Source organism: Mercenaria mercenaria, chromosome 17, assembly GCF_021730395.1.
Source record: "Mercenaria mercenaria strain notata chromosome 17, MADL_Memer_1, whole genome shotgun sequence".
Taxonomy (NCBI): Eukaryota; Metazoa; Mollusca; class Bivalvia; order Venerida; family Veneridae; genus Mercenaria; species Mercenaria mercenaria.
Window position 1 is genome coordinate 23,438,590 of NC_069377.1, and position 15,998 is coordinate 23,454,587.

General features: G+C 33.2%; 1 protein-coding gene across 3 annotated transcripts in view; it reads left to right on the forward strand.

Annotated features, from left to right (window-relative positions):
• Nucleotides 1-15,998, forward strand: part of LOC128550355 (uncharacterized) — a 118,999-nt gene that overhangs the window by 68,898 nt on the left and 34,103 nt on the right. For all 3 annotated transcript variants that reach the window (XM_053529262.1, XM_053529263.1, XM_053529264.1), the window contains 2 exons: nt 2,498-2,590; nt 11,044-11,136. In XM_053529262.1, coding sequence (XP_053385237.1) covers nt 2,498-2,590; nt 11,044-11,136 — 186 coding nt within the window. The remainder of the gene's footprint in view (nt 1-2,497; nt 2,591-11,043; nt 11,137-15,998) is intronic.

The window sequence follows — 15,998 nt, forward strand, 5'->3', positions numbered from 1 at the left end:
ATTGGTAACATGGTTTTCAACTGAAATTATTTTAACGAAATCAGGTGACTTCTGTTACAGCAACGATTACTTAGATCTTGTCTATATGTATGTCAGCACTTTATTTCTGGCGGCCGGTTTGAAAATGGCAGGACAGTATCTTTATTAGATTTATCTGAATAACCAAACAATCCCTTGAAAACTGATTTGATTTGTTTTATAATACTGAATATTTGAACAGTAGTAGCTCATCAATATTTTTGCATGTTACCGATTCTAGGTGGTCATTTTGTTAATTTTATTAATAGCTTTGCCTTTTGAAGAGCTATACCTGTTTCATGTGTACATGTTTGATCGAATTTAAGACAGTTATTTATAAATTTGGAAAATGTTGGCCATATTTATTTAAATAGTCTGTGTAAGTAAATAACCTATATTGTTGGCAGTTTAATAAACTTAAATTTTGGGTTATTAATGACTACGTACATAATGACTATTAAAAAATCCTTAGCTAGCATAGAACAGAATTTAAGTTATCAAAATATGAAAACTTTGGTGACATTTACTCATATGTATAATAATTTCAGATTAATTTGAAATAGTTTTAATCTTGAATAAAGACTTACTAGTGTATTGTTGGATTTGCTTCCCTTTTGATGTTCACCATAGGGAACTTCCTTGAACATTTTGCTGTCGTATAAGCTTCGGCAATACTTTCATCATTCATACTACACTAGCAAAGAATAGGTCTGACAGTATGCAAATCTCCCAGAAATGAAACACGAACCATAGGTTTGGCCAACTGACATTAAGGTACAAAGGTATTTGATTTGTTTAGTTGATTATTTATTCATTTTGTTTTCTTTACTGTAAACATGAGGATTCTTTCCTTAATAAATCATTAGAGTTTCTTTAGATTTCCAACGTTAGTGTATGTACTTATGTGGTAGAAAGGGTACACCAAACTCTACATTTTATTCGGTATATAATACATAGCGAAGCATTATTTGAAAACCAAAGTAAATTATTGATTATTTCAGGCATTAAAAGATAAGAATTATCATAAGAAATGTCAAATTAATTTCTTTTTCACAATCCAAATCAGTGTGATCCTTATGTAATGCTTAATTGTATCCATTAGACACCAAGTTTTTAAAATCGTCATTGAATTTTACTAGCATGTTGCTCAGACCGACATCCACCCTTAAATGTTTCCTAAATGATAGTATAACATCATTGTATAGCTCAATCTTTGTCTAGTTTCTGGTTTACGACTTCCAATTGTTTTACCTTGGCCCACGGACCAAATCATCAAGAACCTACTCAATGCCTTTGCAGAAGCCATAACAACAAAGGAAACACCCTTGAGGGCCCGACGAAAGAGGCCAGTAGACGGAAATCAAAATAGCTCAGTCCCGGTGGGATTTAAGATAATATATAATATACATTTCATAGTCTTCTACATGACACAAAGAGGAAAGCATACCGTCTAACTGTAAAAGGGCTGTGAACACTAAACATGCGGTGTGTCTCAAAACAGTTTGGTCATAACCTCTTTTTATTAACGCTTTTAATAACTTTATTGAATGCAATTGGAAAATTGCAATGACCCAAAATCAATACATCCCCATCAAAACGGTTCTGATATATCTTCTCCCAGAAGTGTCTTTCAATTGCTATTGTGATTTAAAAACAAATCTGAAGAAATCAATGTTATTTGTATTCATTACCAACATAAATTAACCACGTTTTTATATACCTCTTCAATATTCGGTTAACTGGAGCACAAACTCAAGAACAGTAATTTTGTGTTTGTTTAGCACGAACGTGTTGACCTGCTTTAATATTTTTTATGTATTCATGGAGGTATTCAATAGGCTTACTAATTGTTAACCCTGATATCGTTAATATCATTCCTAAAATTAACAGTCGCACAAGATACATGCTATTGAATACGACCACGGTTAATGACGAGTTCTTATCTAACACCCGAGGGGAAAAAGTGAGCCACCTATGTGCTTACACAAGATCCACCTGTGAAAAAAACATTCCATTTCATAATCAACATTTCAAAAATAAAAATCATTTATTAACAGGTCATGGATTTCCTTGTTAATTCACAATTTTCTCTCGATCATAAATGCCCAAATCAAGTGAAATAGTAGCTTTTTATGCAAGAATGTTTTAGTATTGTTTGTACGAATTGGGATGTAAAATTGTAAAACCGAACACGTTATGATACCGCTTCGGAAGGAAACGTCAGTGGCATCAAACCACATCAGTGTTAGCCTAAACCATTTACTTGTGTACTTAACCCGAACATGTCATACATATTACGCCTTTCTATGTTATTTCTTTTTCTCAATGTCAGTGGGTTTTCTATAAACATTACATCTTCTCACGTGCAATACATTTGACGGGATCAATATTGGTAACAATGAGGTAGTGCAGAGTAAGGTTGTAGTTATGTCTTACAAAGTTACAAAGGTGATATTGGTTACTTGTATCTGTATTTCAGCCGACTACTTCAATATCTCATGGAAAGGGCTCACTTTGCGAAATAAAAGATGAGTTTCTGTTGTTACTTTGTTCCTCCAAGCACACTAACACTGTAAGTAGCACTTAATCAATTACACTTTGATTATCATCATTACATGATACTTTGCATTTATAGCTAATGAATCTGAATAAAGTTTCAAGACGATTTTCTTCTTTTACAGTTACATTGTACTATAATGTCATTAAATGTATTTGCATCCATTTACATTTTCTCCAAACCTTTTGTCGCTTACCTACAAGTAATACAGTCGACATTGTGGTAATTATATTACTAGTCATTTTAGCAACTCTAGTCTGTCCCCAGTAATTTTGGAAAGTTGACCTCAACTTTGAACTGATACTAAGAAATAGAACGGGATCAAAGAACATAAAACATATTTTTGAGAATTAAAAAAAAAAGTCACCCTCGGGCATTTCAAGGATTTTTGCAGCAATTATCTGGTTTTCCGTTGCGACTGAATTTCATTTTCTCTATGGAAAATCGCTGTTGTTTATTACTGGTCGACAGTGCCAAATATTCTCTATTTTCGAGATTTTCGGGAAATTTCACGTGTTATTCATCGGGGACGTTTCACAAATATTTTTTTACACTTAGCTATTTTTCCTCCCGTGGGTTTGAAATAAAATAAACTATATTGAGTATAGATCTACTAGCGAAATTTTGAAAAATGCAAAAATGAAAAATAGAAAAAGAACTTACTTTGCAGGGAAGAATCCTGCGATTAAGTATTCACTAGATCTACTATGAATTCCTTTAATCATGTTTACATTTATCCTTAAATCAATCCAGTCAATCTGCGGCAATTTTTCGAAGATTTTCCGGCAAATAACTGAACTATGCATTTAAAACGATATCTTTATAATTACAGTATTGTTCAAATACATAATCCAGGAAGAACCTTTTATAATACAAAGTCGTCAACTGCTTCAGCTTAGCCTTCTGCACATTTAATATGCTCGCTATGACGCAATAACTTTTCAAACGCTGAATTCCAATTATGTCATACAACGTATGACGTCACTAAATATCTTGGGCGATTAAGTGCATAGGCAGCACGATATGTGGGCTCTCTTACGCAAAGCTACCCCAATGACAATTAATTTAGTAAATATTGAAGGTAACTGAGTCCCGAATTTAAGGAGGGTAAAGTAAATTAGCTGTCGACTGTGCTAGTCTGACTGCGTGGATAAAGTTAAGTAAAAGGCGGGAATGGCTCAGTTTGCTTGAAGTTTGAGACCAGACCTAAATCTGAGAAAAAGGTTAATTCGTTTTCTTTAAAACATATCAACACTGCTAATTTAAAAGAAAACGCGTAAAAATGAACTTTCTATCACCGACAAAAACAAACAACCCTCACGATACCGATTACGGAAGGTGCGTTATATTTATCAATTTAAAATTTTGTCTTCTTAGTGTAGATCTAGAGGAATGTTAGTTAGAATACCCGAAATTATTGAAGACTGTCGAAGATCATCAAACGATATACGTTGGTTCACATTTAATTCATGTTTACACCGAAGCACGTAATACAACTGGACAAATAAATGTCACACAGAAAATTCAGGAATAATGGGCCTATAAAATGTTCTGTATAAATAGTTGTATCTCACAGATATTTAACTAGCTGAAAAATATAAACATTTACCACAAGTACAAATCAATTCAAACTTCAGTTTCGAAGATTATTGAAATTTCATCAAATATTTTAAATGGCATGTGTAGTCGCTTCAAGAATGTTTTATAAATAAAGTGACAGTGAGATTTATATGCCTTTAGATTAGAATTTTAACAATTTAGAGTGTATTTCAATTGGCCGCCTTTAAGGGTGCTTCTCGGCCATATAGTTTAGACTGCTTACTTCGAAACACTAAACGCCTTAGGTTCGAAAATCCCTTAGTGTGTATTCTTTCATGTTAGGAAGCCGTCAAGCTGGTTTTTGGAAGGTCTGTAGATCCACATAGGTTCTCGACGGTAATAAAATAATGCTCGGTGGGGAAACCTAGGGTCTCATTCCGCCATCAAAAGCTAGAAAGCCGCCATTATGACCTAAATTGTGTCGGTGTGACGTTAAACTAAGCGTAAAAGCAACAACACGAAAAGCAACAAATGTATTGTTGTTAAAAGTATTTGGTCAACATTAATTTTGAAGTTTCATGAGATTCTGTATGGTATTTACAATGAAAATCCCTTTGGCATATGACTATATCTCGGCATATACATGACCGCAGTAATTTCTGTGTACATTTTGCATTAGTTACAAGTTGTTGCAAATGATAGTACCGTCATTTTTGCCAGAGTATATTTTTGTAATAAAACGGTAAGATGTATTTAATAAGCTAGTTATACACAGTACAATAAAGTTTCGTGCAATTACGAAATTTTCGACTGAGTATCTATATAAAGTTTAAATTGCTACAAATCATTTTTAACGGAAAATGTGTTGGGCTTTTCGGTTAAACGTGTTTTGGTGGAGTTTTTAATATAGCTATGTACTGCCCCCGTTTATAGTAGAACCAGAAGTAAATGTTTCGTATACGTATTTTTGGCGAGAAAAAAAACGTGTGTTTCATACCATCGAAAATGAAAGTAACTGAACATGCTTCTTTTATCTAGCTGAAGAACAACAAAAACTTCAAAAGGTCATATTTTGATTTAGTCCATATATCTACTATTCCTATCAATAGCACAAAAATGTTTTAACATGCCGCCACTCTATTTTGGATATCACTGAACGACCGAGCAAGAGAAATAAAGACGTGAGAATAGAATTGATAAAATAGATAATTATTATGTTTTTATAACGAATAAAGGCAATTATTAATTTGTTAAACATAGTCCGTTATATAGGCCGTTGTCTCAAATTAAAATATGTACATATGTACATTTTAAATCATTAATTTCATTGAGGAATAATATTTTATATTGATCGAACGGTCACTAAAAATAGTGAGCAAATAGGTGCCAGAAAGCACCAGTCAGTATACAAACATATATTCATGCTAAAAATAACTTTTTAACAGACTGTAATCATCCGAACCCATAACCCATAATGAAAATGAGTTAAAAGGGTTGCGCGCATCTCTGCTGTCCTCACCTCTATAATGATATCTATGGTTGAAACAATGATACTCACTTGACTTGAGACATGTATTTATTTTACGTCAATGCAAACGAGTAAGTACAAACACATTTTCAGAAAAAAAAGCTGAAAACCTGAAACGGAAATAACTGCTTAATTTGAAGTAAACTGTTAATTCAGGGCCTTCCTAAAAAGAAAATCCTATAAGTTTTGGACATGTCTGTTATTCAACAATAAATAATCAGACGTCAAGAACTGTGAGCAAACCCCCAAATGACGTTTGTATGGACGATGCCATCTTGGAATGGACGTCACGTCATTTTACAACGCAAGTCTATGGGAAAAACATAAAATCTTGATTTTTAACTTCATTTTACATTTATTAAAAGAAAAAATGAAAAAGATTCCTAGATATATTAACTTTCCGGTATTAACGATGCTATTTTTGACAATTTTACATACAGTATAAATAAATCATCGGATGTCCAAAATTAGGTGGGACAGACTATAGTGAATAGTATAGTGTTCTAAGTCATTTGTGTGCAAAAATCAAGCTTCCTTTTCTACATGTCTTTATTAAACTCGACGGGGTTGGTGGTATTGTAAGGAACTGAGACCTATTTAACTCTTCAGTGCAACATATTATTACTGACACCGTTCAATTTATTTGATATGTAAAACACATTGCTGCTAAAAGATGACGCTTGTTTCCATATGGGTTTTATATCTGTTGAGCTGTTGAATTCAGGTGAGCGATCAAGGACCATTATTGCCGTCTAGTTCAAAGAACGAAATTTATGTAAATGTATACTTTTGCTGATAGAGAATACATTTACATTCGAAAAATGTAGAACAATGTCGAATGCAAAAGTTTATATTTGCAAAGCGACAATATTGTACGGATATTGTATATGAACCCTAGCTCCCCTCTCCTACCTGCAAAAAAATAATAAAGGGATAGTTATGGTTGTCCTTGTTCGACTGTTTGTCTGCCCGTCCAAATTTCTGTCGTGCATATATCAAAATGTATTTAAACTAGCGTCATCAACCTCATTTTTTTTTCATTCAGCATGGTAAATTGAACACCTGTGATTTTAATTGGATTTTCACACATCCAGACGAAAGCATTTGACTTAATCAAGTTATGCATGTAAGGCCATAAACGACTGTGTAACATGTTTATAAATAAAGTGTTCGACCTAGAGTCAGAAAACATCAGAAGATTATTCTGTGGCATTTGTTGTGCCCCTGGTGTTCTGTTTGTGATTTCTGTAAGCCAGACCGGAGTTATCTCTCTAGCCGGCTTACGGAAGGTCGGTGGTTCTACCAAGGTGCCCACTCGTGATGAAATAATGCACGGAGGGTCACCTGGGGTCTTCCTTAACCATCATATCCAGAAACACGTCATAGGACCTATTATTGTATCGGTGCGACGTTAAACCCAACAAACAAAAGACCGGAGTTATTTTCCTTGACCTAGTTTAATGTACACACGAATTACTTTAGAGTGTGATGTAGTTATTGTAAAATATTTCATCTAGAGTCATTAAACCATGTACAATGACAGGAAAGGAACACCAATGCCCTATGGACACGCATCTAGTTTATGTGTTAACGTGTACAAAAGCCAAAAGAACTGTTTGTAAAAACACTACATGTCGAGGTCACAAACATATCTTAAAAGCTTCTGCCGACATAAATACACACCACAAAAGTGTATTGTCTACGTAAACTTTTAGATGACATCGGACCTTTTTATTTTAATTTATGTTGTGGCCACGAGTTATAACTAAGAAAAAAAAAAGAAAAAAAAAATGTTAAAATAATAAAAAAAAATCCGATGTCTCCTCCATGCTTCCGTTATTGTCGTTATTAATATGAACACTAAATGTATTTTTTTTTCATAAGAGATGACTTATGATTCCGTTACAGGTTCAAATACAATTGCAGGTATGTCAATTTTGGAAATGCTCAACATGTTGTAAATATCTATAACTGGAGAGCACGTACAATTCAATTACACTAATAAGATAAAGAAGTAAAGGTTTCAAACGATTTATTTTATTTCAGCTCATTACAAACATGATATTAACTATACTTCTGCATATCTCCTCAAATTTCGGTAAACAGGAAACACAATTTCAAGAACAGTAATTTTACGTAGGAGTTCCTTTTGCATTCGAACGTGTTAATTGCTTTCATTATTTATATGTATTTTGAGATATATAAGATAAAAAAATACGGGATGACACTTCCTGATATCGTAGATAGTTTATCATTCCTGAAAATAAACAGTCGCACGAGATACATGCAATTTCAATACATTCTAACGCTCAAGGATAACGTGTAACTGGATGGTAATATTTGAATGAAATTTGGTCACTTTAAAGACTTTTAATATTAAAAACGTTTCACCGAGAGATTTCTCGAATTTTATCATGTTTTGGGAAGATAATCGGTATTGAAGTTAACATTGATGCCTATGGGAAATATATAATTTCTTTGATATTCAGAATCTGAACTTGAGTCTCGGGAAAATTTACAGTAGAAAGCTGCATTATACGATTCTGATACAAATATCAAAAGGAAATCTAAAATTCCCCGCAGGAAATGGAGAAAATAATTTTTTGTAGTTTTCAGTGGAGATAACTCATGAAAGACCAAAATAATCAGGGGAGGAAAATTTTTAGAACTTCTGTCACTATATAACTTGTCAATATGCACCTAATTTCTATCGTTTGACATTTGCAAAGCTTACATTATCAAGTTGTATGTACGCTTTTGGTGAAATCGAGGCCTTTTACGGGTAGACTACCTCAAATAGGGGAAATAACCGCCCATGTGCTTACAGGAGATCAACCTGTGAAAAATCATTCCGCTTCATAATCAACATTTCAAAAATCACTTTTTAGCAGCTCATGGACTTCGTTGTTAATATACAATTTTCTCCCGTTCATAATCCCTAAATCCAGCGAAACATTAGCGTTGTATGCAATATTGTTTTAGTATTGTTTATACGGATCGGGATGTAAGATTTAAGTTTTCGCTTTCTTTTTACCCATGTCAAAATACTGAACGTGAAGCTGCGGCTGTTTTTTTTCAACAAATGCAAGCAATCAAAGTTACATTGAAATATTGCGGACGCTACATTCAAACAAGTCTATAAGCACAAAACACAACGAAACTGAAATATCGAGCAGTCGATTGACACATTGTTATTACTTACTTTTGATAACGATCGTTTTCAGCCCAAATAAACCATGTCCATTCCTTCACAAAACTGTCAAGTTGATTTGCAAGAACTGGCTTCGTATCAATTGAAATAAATGAAACACTTTACCTACCTATTTACTGCGGGGTTACTTTTCCAGCGGGATTTATTTTTTGTCCAGCGGGGCTCAGGATAGCCAGTTATCCAGTGTGGGGTTGGTGCCAAAAGGCACCTTGCTTGATGGAACCATTTCAGTAGTATTCATTGAGGATAACATTCACATAAAGCTAAAACAATGTAAATTAAAAATGGTAATTAATAAAAGTAATGTCAGCGTAAATAAAGTGCTGACAGAAAACCATGTATTTATAAGCAATTCTCGCTGTATATCAGCTTGTATTTCAAACGTATCTATTAGTAACTTTAATGTGGGTAATTTGAAAATTTTCATTTCCTAATGTTATTGTGTATTGTCTCAGAAGTAGTGCAGCACAATACTGTTTTTGTTGGGCAGGGGGAGCGGGTAGCATTTATATTTGTCTTTGTCCATACGTCCGTCTGATTTTGTGTCTTGCGTATTTTATCCAAAGTAATCAAACCTCACAAGATTGTCATTCAGTATGTGAAGTTGTGCACCTGGGGTTTTAATTGTGATTTCAGACCAGATTTAGGGCCCTTGCCTAAGTCATAACTTTACATTAAAATGGCCTAAACTTAAACAGAAAATATGCATGATATCTGTTTATCGCACTGTACGTTTAAAAAGCAACCGAAATGGGTTAGTGCAATTTTGTACATCAGCATGTCCATTATAGTATTTAAAGTGGTAGGGATTATGTTGAATGGTATACATTATATGATCTAGTACAAGTGACTAATTTTTTTCTGGAAGAGTCAATTCCTCAAAAGGAAATGCACGTTCGTTTCTTGACGGCAACAAAACTGTCTTGTGTGTCGACTCACATTTCCTTGTGAGTCCATGTGCAAGTCCAATTATTCTGGTTTCACCATAGGCAGATCATAGTAAAAAACAAAGACAAATATCAAACAGGGAATGCCACGTACAAAAACGCAGCCTCCCCAAAACGAAACCTACAGCACGCAGACGTGCACACCACAAACACACACACATGCACATACACGCGCACACACACAAAGCCAACACATGAGGACAAAACGAACAAACAAAGGAACACAGTGGGGCACCGCCTTGGAACGGTCAGTGGCAAAAACACCACTGGGGAGCTTAAACCGGTTTATGGTGCGCACCCAACCTCATTCTTACCCCCATCATGTTCCAAAGACAGTGTAAATAAAAATAATCCCCTCCAGGTGAATCTCTAACACACGTAATGGAAACAAAGGCATGGCATGTAAAACACAAAAATGCTCGTGTATAAATAGTTATGGTATTACATATATGATATCAAATAAGTATATAATAAAATCTGTCAAAAAGAATAAACCTTATTGTGCTGTCGTGATGCATATTTTGCTTGTTATTCATAAAAAGGCAAAATATTATAAAAATTTTGAAAAATCGCTGGCAGTTTCAGCAACAGTGAGCGTGTTCAAAACAATTTTTCACAAAAACAAGCCTAGTGACCCATTATTTGTATTTGTTCATTGTTTTCAAAACAAATTTTCCTATCATATATGTGAATTTAAAAACAAAATCTATGAAAGGAAAAAAATCAAAAGGAATTATCTTTATGGTTCCATAAGATTTGAACATGATAAATACCTTATTCAGTCATCATCAAAGAAATTGTAAAATGTCACTTAATATATATTCTTTCAGTAAACTTAACGGTCCCTTGGGGCTAGTTAAGAATGCAGTCTCCTTACACAAAAGCTTCGTTCCAAACAAACAAATAGCCATGGTCGACCGAGCTCAAAAGAAACACAAAACGGAACACGTTTCGATACCGCTTCGGAAACGCCATTCGCACCAAACCACATCAGTGATAATAGTCTAAACTATTTTGATTGTGCACTTAACCCGAATATGTCACACTCATTACGCCTTTCCATGTTATTTCAGTTTCTCAAATGTCAGCTTTTTTAATAATCATTACAGCTTAACACACGCAATACATGGGACAACAGAAGCGTTTGAATTGTCATTTTGCTAAATATTGGTAACAACGAGTGTTGACGTTATGTCTTACAAAATTATGAACGTTATATTGGTTTATTATATTTGTATTTCAGCCGGCGTTTTCCCTAGTTCTTGAAAATGACTCGCTTTACAAAGGAACAGACAAATATCTGATGTCACTGTGTTCCTCCGAATACACTGACAATGTAAGTATGACATCAAGTACACTTTAATTATCATCACTACATGATACATTGCATTTATAGCTCATTAAGCTGAACACAGTTTCAGAAGAATTTTTCTTCTTTAACAACTAAGAAGGTATGTTACCTTAATATTTCTATGTGCGCATGCCCAATCGGAAAATAAGGTGACGATTTACGACGATGTTAACGACAAACTAAACGTGTGTCCATTTTTCTGAAAACTAATCATGAATCTGTCACCGATCTGATGCCTAATGGTTTGATAAGGCAGAAATAATAAAAAAATTGCCGCAGAAACGCTTCAAAATATTGTTGCCTTAAAATGACGTCATTGACGTCAAGCCGTTACGTGTCAGTTACCGCACAAGAATTGATAGCTTTTTTCTAGAAAGTACGTGATTCTGTGCATTTTCTTTTATTATTTGAAATATTTTCAAATAGCTATTATTTGCTAAAATATTTTATTGAGTCTTTCGCTTATGTAGTTATATTGAATTTATATGCGGAATGTAAGAAAATGGATGACAATAACAAATATTATTGGGAATATAGTTGGGTGAAAGGTTACTTATTAAGGCCATTTTCAAATAAATATTGGGCAGTTTGATTTAAAATGCATATTTCTTAGTTTTCGTTTATAATTTGTTACTTTCATACTAAAACTAAAGTCTGAAATTGTTCATATTTCAGTAGAAAATTGTGGTTTCTTGAATTAAATTGATATTATAATGGAAATGAAGCCTGTGACCTATAAATCTAAATGTAAAATTCAAAAAACGTTGACACTGGTCTATTTAAGGAACACAGCTTCGGCATTTTGTTTGCATTTCCACAATATCCATGAGAATAATAGCAGCATGCAGAACACTATTTTTATATAAAAAATGTCAGACGAGGGGTACAGCTGTAAGTATTTTAAGCTTTGACATTTATTTAAATATGTGCAGATAACACGAAAATATTACTTCCGTTAGAAATAAGATGTTTTAAAGCTACATTAACAAGAAAGATATTTGTATTTAATATTTGTATACGAAATTACGATAAAAATTAAGATATAAGCTATTTCTAACACCTCTGTTGCCATGGTTACGTTAAACTTTAAGAAAAATCGTGTACCATGTAAAGTGCGTTGAACTTGCTAATACTATTACCCAAATATTCCATGTTGGTCATTAACATGCCGTCGAAAACCCCGTTTTCATACATAGTTGTTTAAAAATTGAGAGAAAATGCGTTACCATGGAAACTTGAGCTCCGCGACGTTTACATTTTAAGCTTAAATTAGAAAGCTAACGCGCATAATAGTAAAATCATCAATTATGCAGACTTCTGCGGATAACAATGAAACAAAAATATACTGAAAAGTATTAAATATTGATATTTTTCTTCTTCTTTTAATATAAAATACCTTTGGATGATCATGTAGTTCAAACCTTGATAAAGAGTGTACTTGAAGGGACAGAGATAAACGAAATTGAGATTGTAGCAGTTAAAACATTAAATTACACGAAATACAAAAAATTGCTGCGGTTCAACTAATTTGAATTTACCGTGGTAACAAGATAACCTACCTCCTTAAGCTAATATCATTAAATATGTTAGCCTCTGTTTACATACTCTTCAAACGATCTGTCGAATATTTTACGAATATCGAAATAGTAGTTATTATAGTAGTAGTAAATTTAGCAATAATGTCTCCCACCACACAGTGGTGTGGGAGGCATATTGATTGACTCTTGTCTATGTGTTTGTGTGTCTGTCTGTCACAAAGCTTGTCCGCACTCTAAAGTCACATTTCTCATCCGATCTTCACCAAACTTGACACAAAATGTGTTTGACCATAGGTGCTCGGCTATGTTCGATAACTAGCCAAATCAGCCTATCCACTTCAGAATTCTTACCCTTGAATTACCGAAAAACGCTCAGATTTAGGCGCATTCCTGAAGCCAAAAGGAACGCTTTACCACTCATGAGTAGTAAATATTCAATTGTCTGCCGTTATAATTGCCACGATTCAGAAAATCTGTAGCTATTATACAAAAATGTTTTAGCATTGTTAATACGGATTGCGATGTACGATTAAAACTCGCCTTCCTTTTACCAATGTGATAATACTGAACGTGAAACTACCGCTGCTTCTTTTCAACAAATGCAAACAATCTAAATTACACTAAAATATTCCGGATGTTGTAATTAAATAAATCTATGAGAACAAAACATAAAGAAGTAAAAATTCCAAGCAGTCGATTGACATCTTGTTATTACTTATATTTAGTAAGCCTGTGCTTGATTTTAGATTCTGCTTCGAGTTAATTTTGAAAGATAAATGAATGTCATTTCGAATCCAGGAGTCGCTTAAACACTTTATGATCTGCCTATGGTGAGACCAAAACAGTTGGACTAGCATATGTACTCGGAATAAAATGTGAGTCAACACGCATGACAGCTTTGTCGCAATCAAGAGACGAACCTACCAATCTTTTTAACGAACTGACTATTCCAGAATGAACGTATTCACTGGTACCAGACCAGTTTTAAGATGCCATAGTATGATACCCTACATCTTTGTACAGACTAAAGAACGTGGTCTTGTTCGAAAAAAGTACTTGCCCATTTTAGCTGCGCAGTTCTCTTTTAAAACATGCAGTTCGACAAATAGATACCATGCATGTCGAAGCATCGACAATAATTCTTCAGTCGTGCACAAGTCACTTTTTCTCAGTGTTTCTTATCGCAGAATCTTTGCTTTTTTGTTGTTGTTGTTTCTTTGTTTTTTTATTGCATAGTTATGACTGAGTACATGAAATAATGTCGTGGTAGCTTTTATATCTATTTAGCATACCTCTGCTCTAATATAGTGTATAGATTTTTGCCAGATATTTCATGCTAAGGAGAAAAATTTATGTTTATTTACATATAACCAACTAGCCAAAAATCTGTTTAGCTCACATAATGATCCTCATCATACCGGGTTGCGATAAATTCTGAACTTGTAAACCAGCAGGCAGTGTTAGTCAGGTTATGGTTCAAATAAATAGAAAAGAAAGTTTCAACTGGCTATGACATAAGAAATGACAATCGTTAATAAATTGCGAAAATCAGGGGCAATAACTCTTTGTTAAGGAAACATATTGCAGGATTTGCTATATAAAACTTTAAAATGATAAACTGACCTATACACGTACTGGATTCATGTTTCTCTTTTTTTAAGAAGAATTTTTTTTAAATACAGCGTATACACAGTTTTGTTTGATGTGTTCTATCTGTTGACATTAAGTGGCTTATGGCATGCAAATTGATGTAAAGCTTTTGTTCGTTTTAAAGACTATGGCTTCATCTCGACATTGCCGTTATGTAATAATAATTTTTATTTCTTACCTACACCAGTTTATAGTCACTGTGATGTAAAACGTCTTAAAATATCATTTGAGGTACCTTATTTCTTATTATACGATATTTTATTATAGCTATAACCCCATCCACTTCTGTTATATTTCTTTTGATAAGCATTTTGATATCATAGGATAGTGAGTTATATTAGCATGAAGTATTACAAAAAGTTGAAACAAGGGGCAATAAATACCGGTATTAATTCATTTACTGCAAATTGACATGTTTTAACACAGAGCTGTATGTAATACCAAATTATTATATAGATACAAACAACTTAAACTTAAGTCATAACATAATAAAACTTTACTACAGTAACTAATTTGTTACAAGTAGATAGATGTAATTCCTACTTACTTTTAGAGTCTATATATGATATTTTGAAAAATGACTTTACTCTAGGTTGGATTTTTATTGAAAAATAAAGCAGAATAACAAATTTATTGCATGCAATTACCATTGTTTCTTGTCATTGTTCTCTACTCTCTATTAACTAATGATATGCATTTACAGACTTTGATATAAAATGTTTGAGAATTATGACCAAAAGGCTATTGAAATAAAACAAACCTCTAATAATGTTCAAATGAAATCAAAACCACCCACTTTATGTATCCAGTGCATACATTACGAGGGTTGTCCCAGAAAATCGTAGACTTTTTTTATTATTTCGAAAATAAGCGACGCATAAAATAATTATTTTACCTGATGTTATTTCATTGTATACTCTACAGGACTGTAGAGTTTAAAATTAAATATCTATCATATTATAAGAGTACTTTTTTAATAATGGACGGCAGTCAGTGCTAGTCGGCGCACGCTCAATTTTCCCACTCCAACATTAAACAGCTTCATTTTACATTAATGTAACTTACCCGATATACATCTCACAAGATTATGTCATGCCTAACATGAATCTTGCCATTTTTGTGGCTGTGTTTTGACAGCGCATTCTAGACAATTGACTTTGTATTGATAAGACAATATCTCCTTTCAAATTATTTAGTATTCAATTATAGAAAGAATAAAAAAAAAATTTAAACTTTCTTTTTTAATTTGTAGCAGATATACATGTAATCAATTTGGTCAGGTTCGCACCATTTTTCGTCGAACAGGTTTTGTATTCAAGCGGTCTGAACATAAAATTTAGCCTGGTAACCTATACATTTTTAGCCATTTTTATGTTCACAATACACTTATTTATACACAAGAAAAACAGGAAAAAAATCTATGAAACAGTTTTTTCAGAATTTAAAATAATAAAAATATTAATATGAAACAAGATGATGTTTTCATTTGTACCCATTATTGTAAGGATATGGTATTACAAATACGACTATGATATCAAATAAGTATATAATAAAATCTGTAAAAAGAATAAACCTTATTGTGCTGTCTTGATGCATATTTTGGTTGGTATTCATAAAAAGGCAGAATATTATAAAAACGTTGAAAAATCGCTGGCCGTT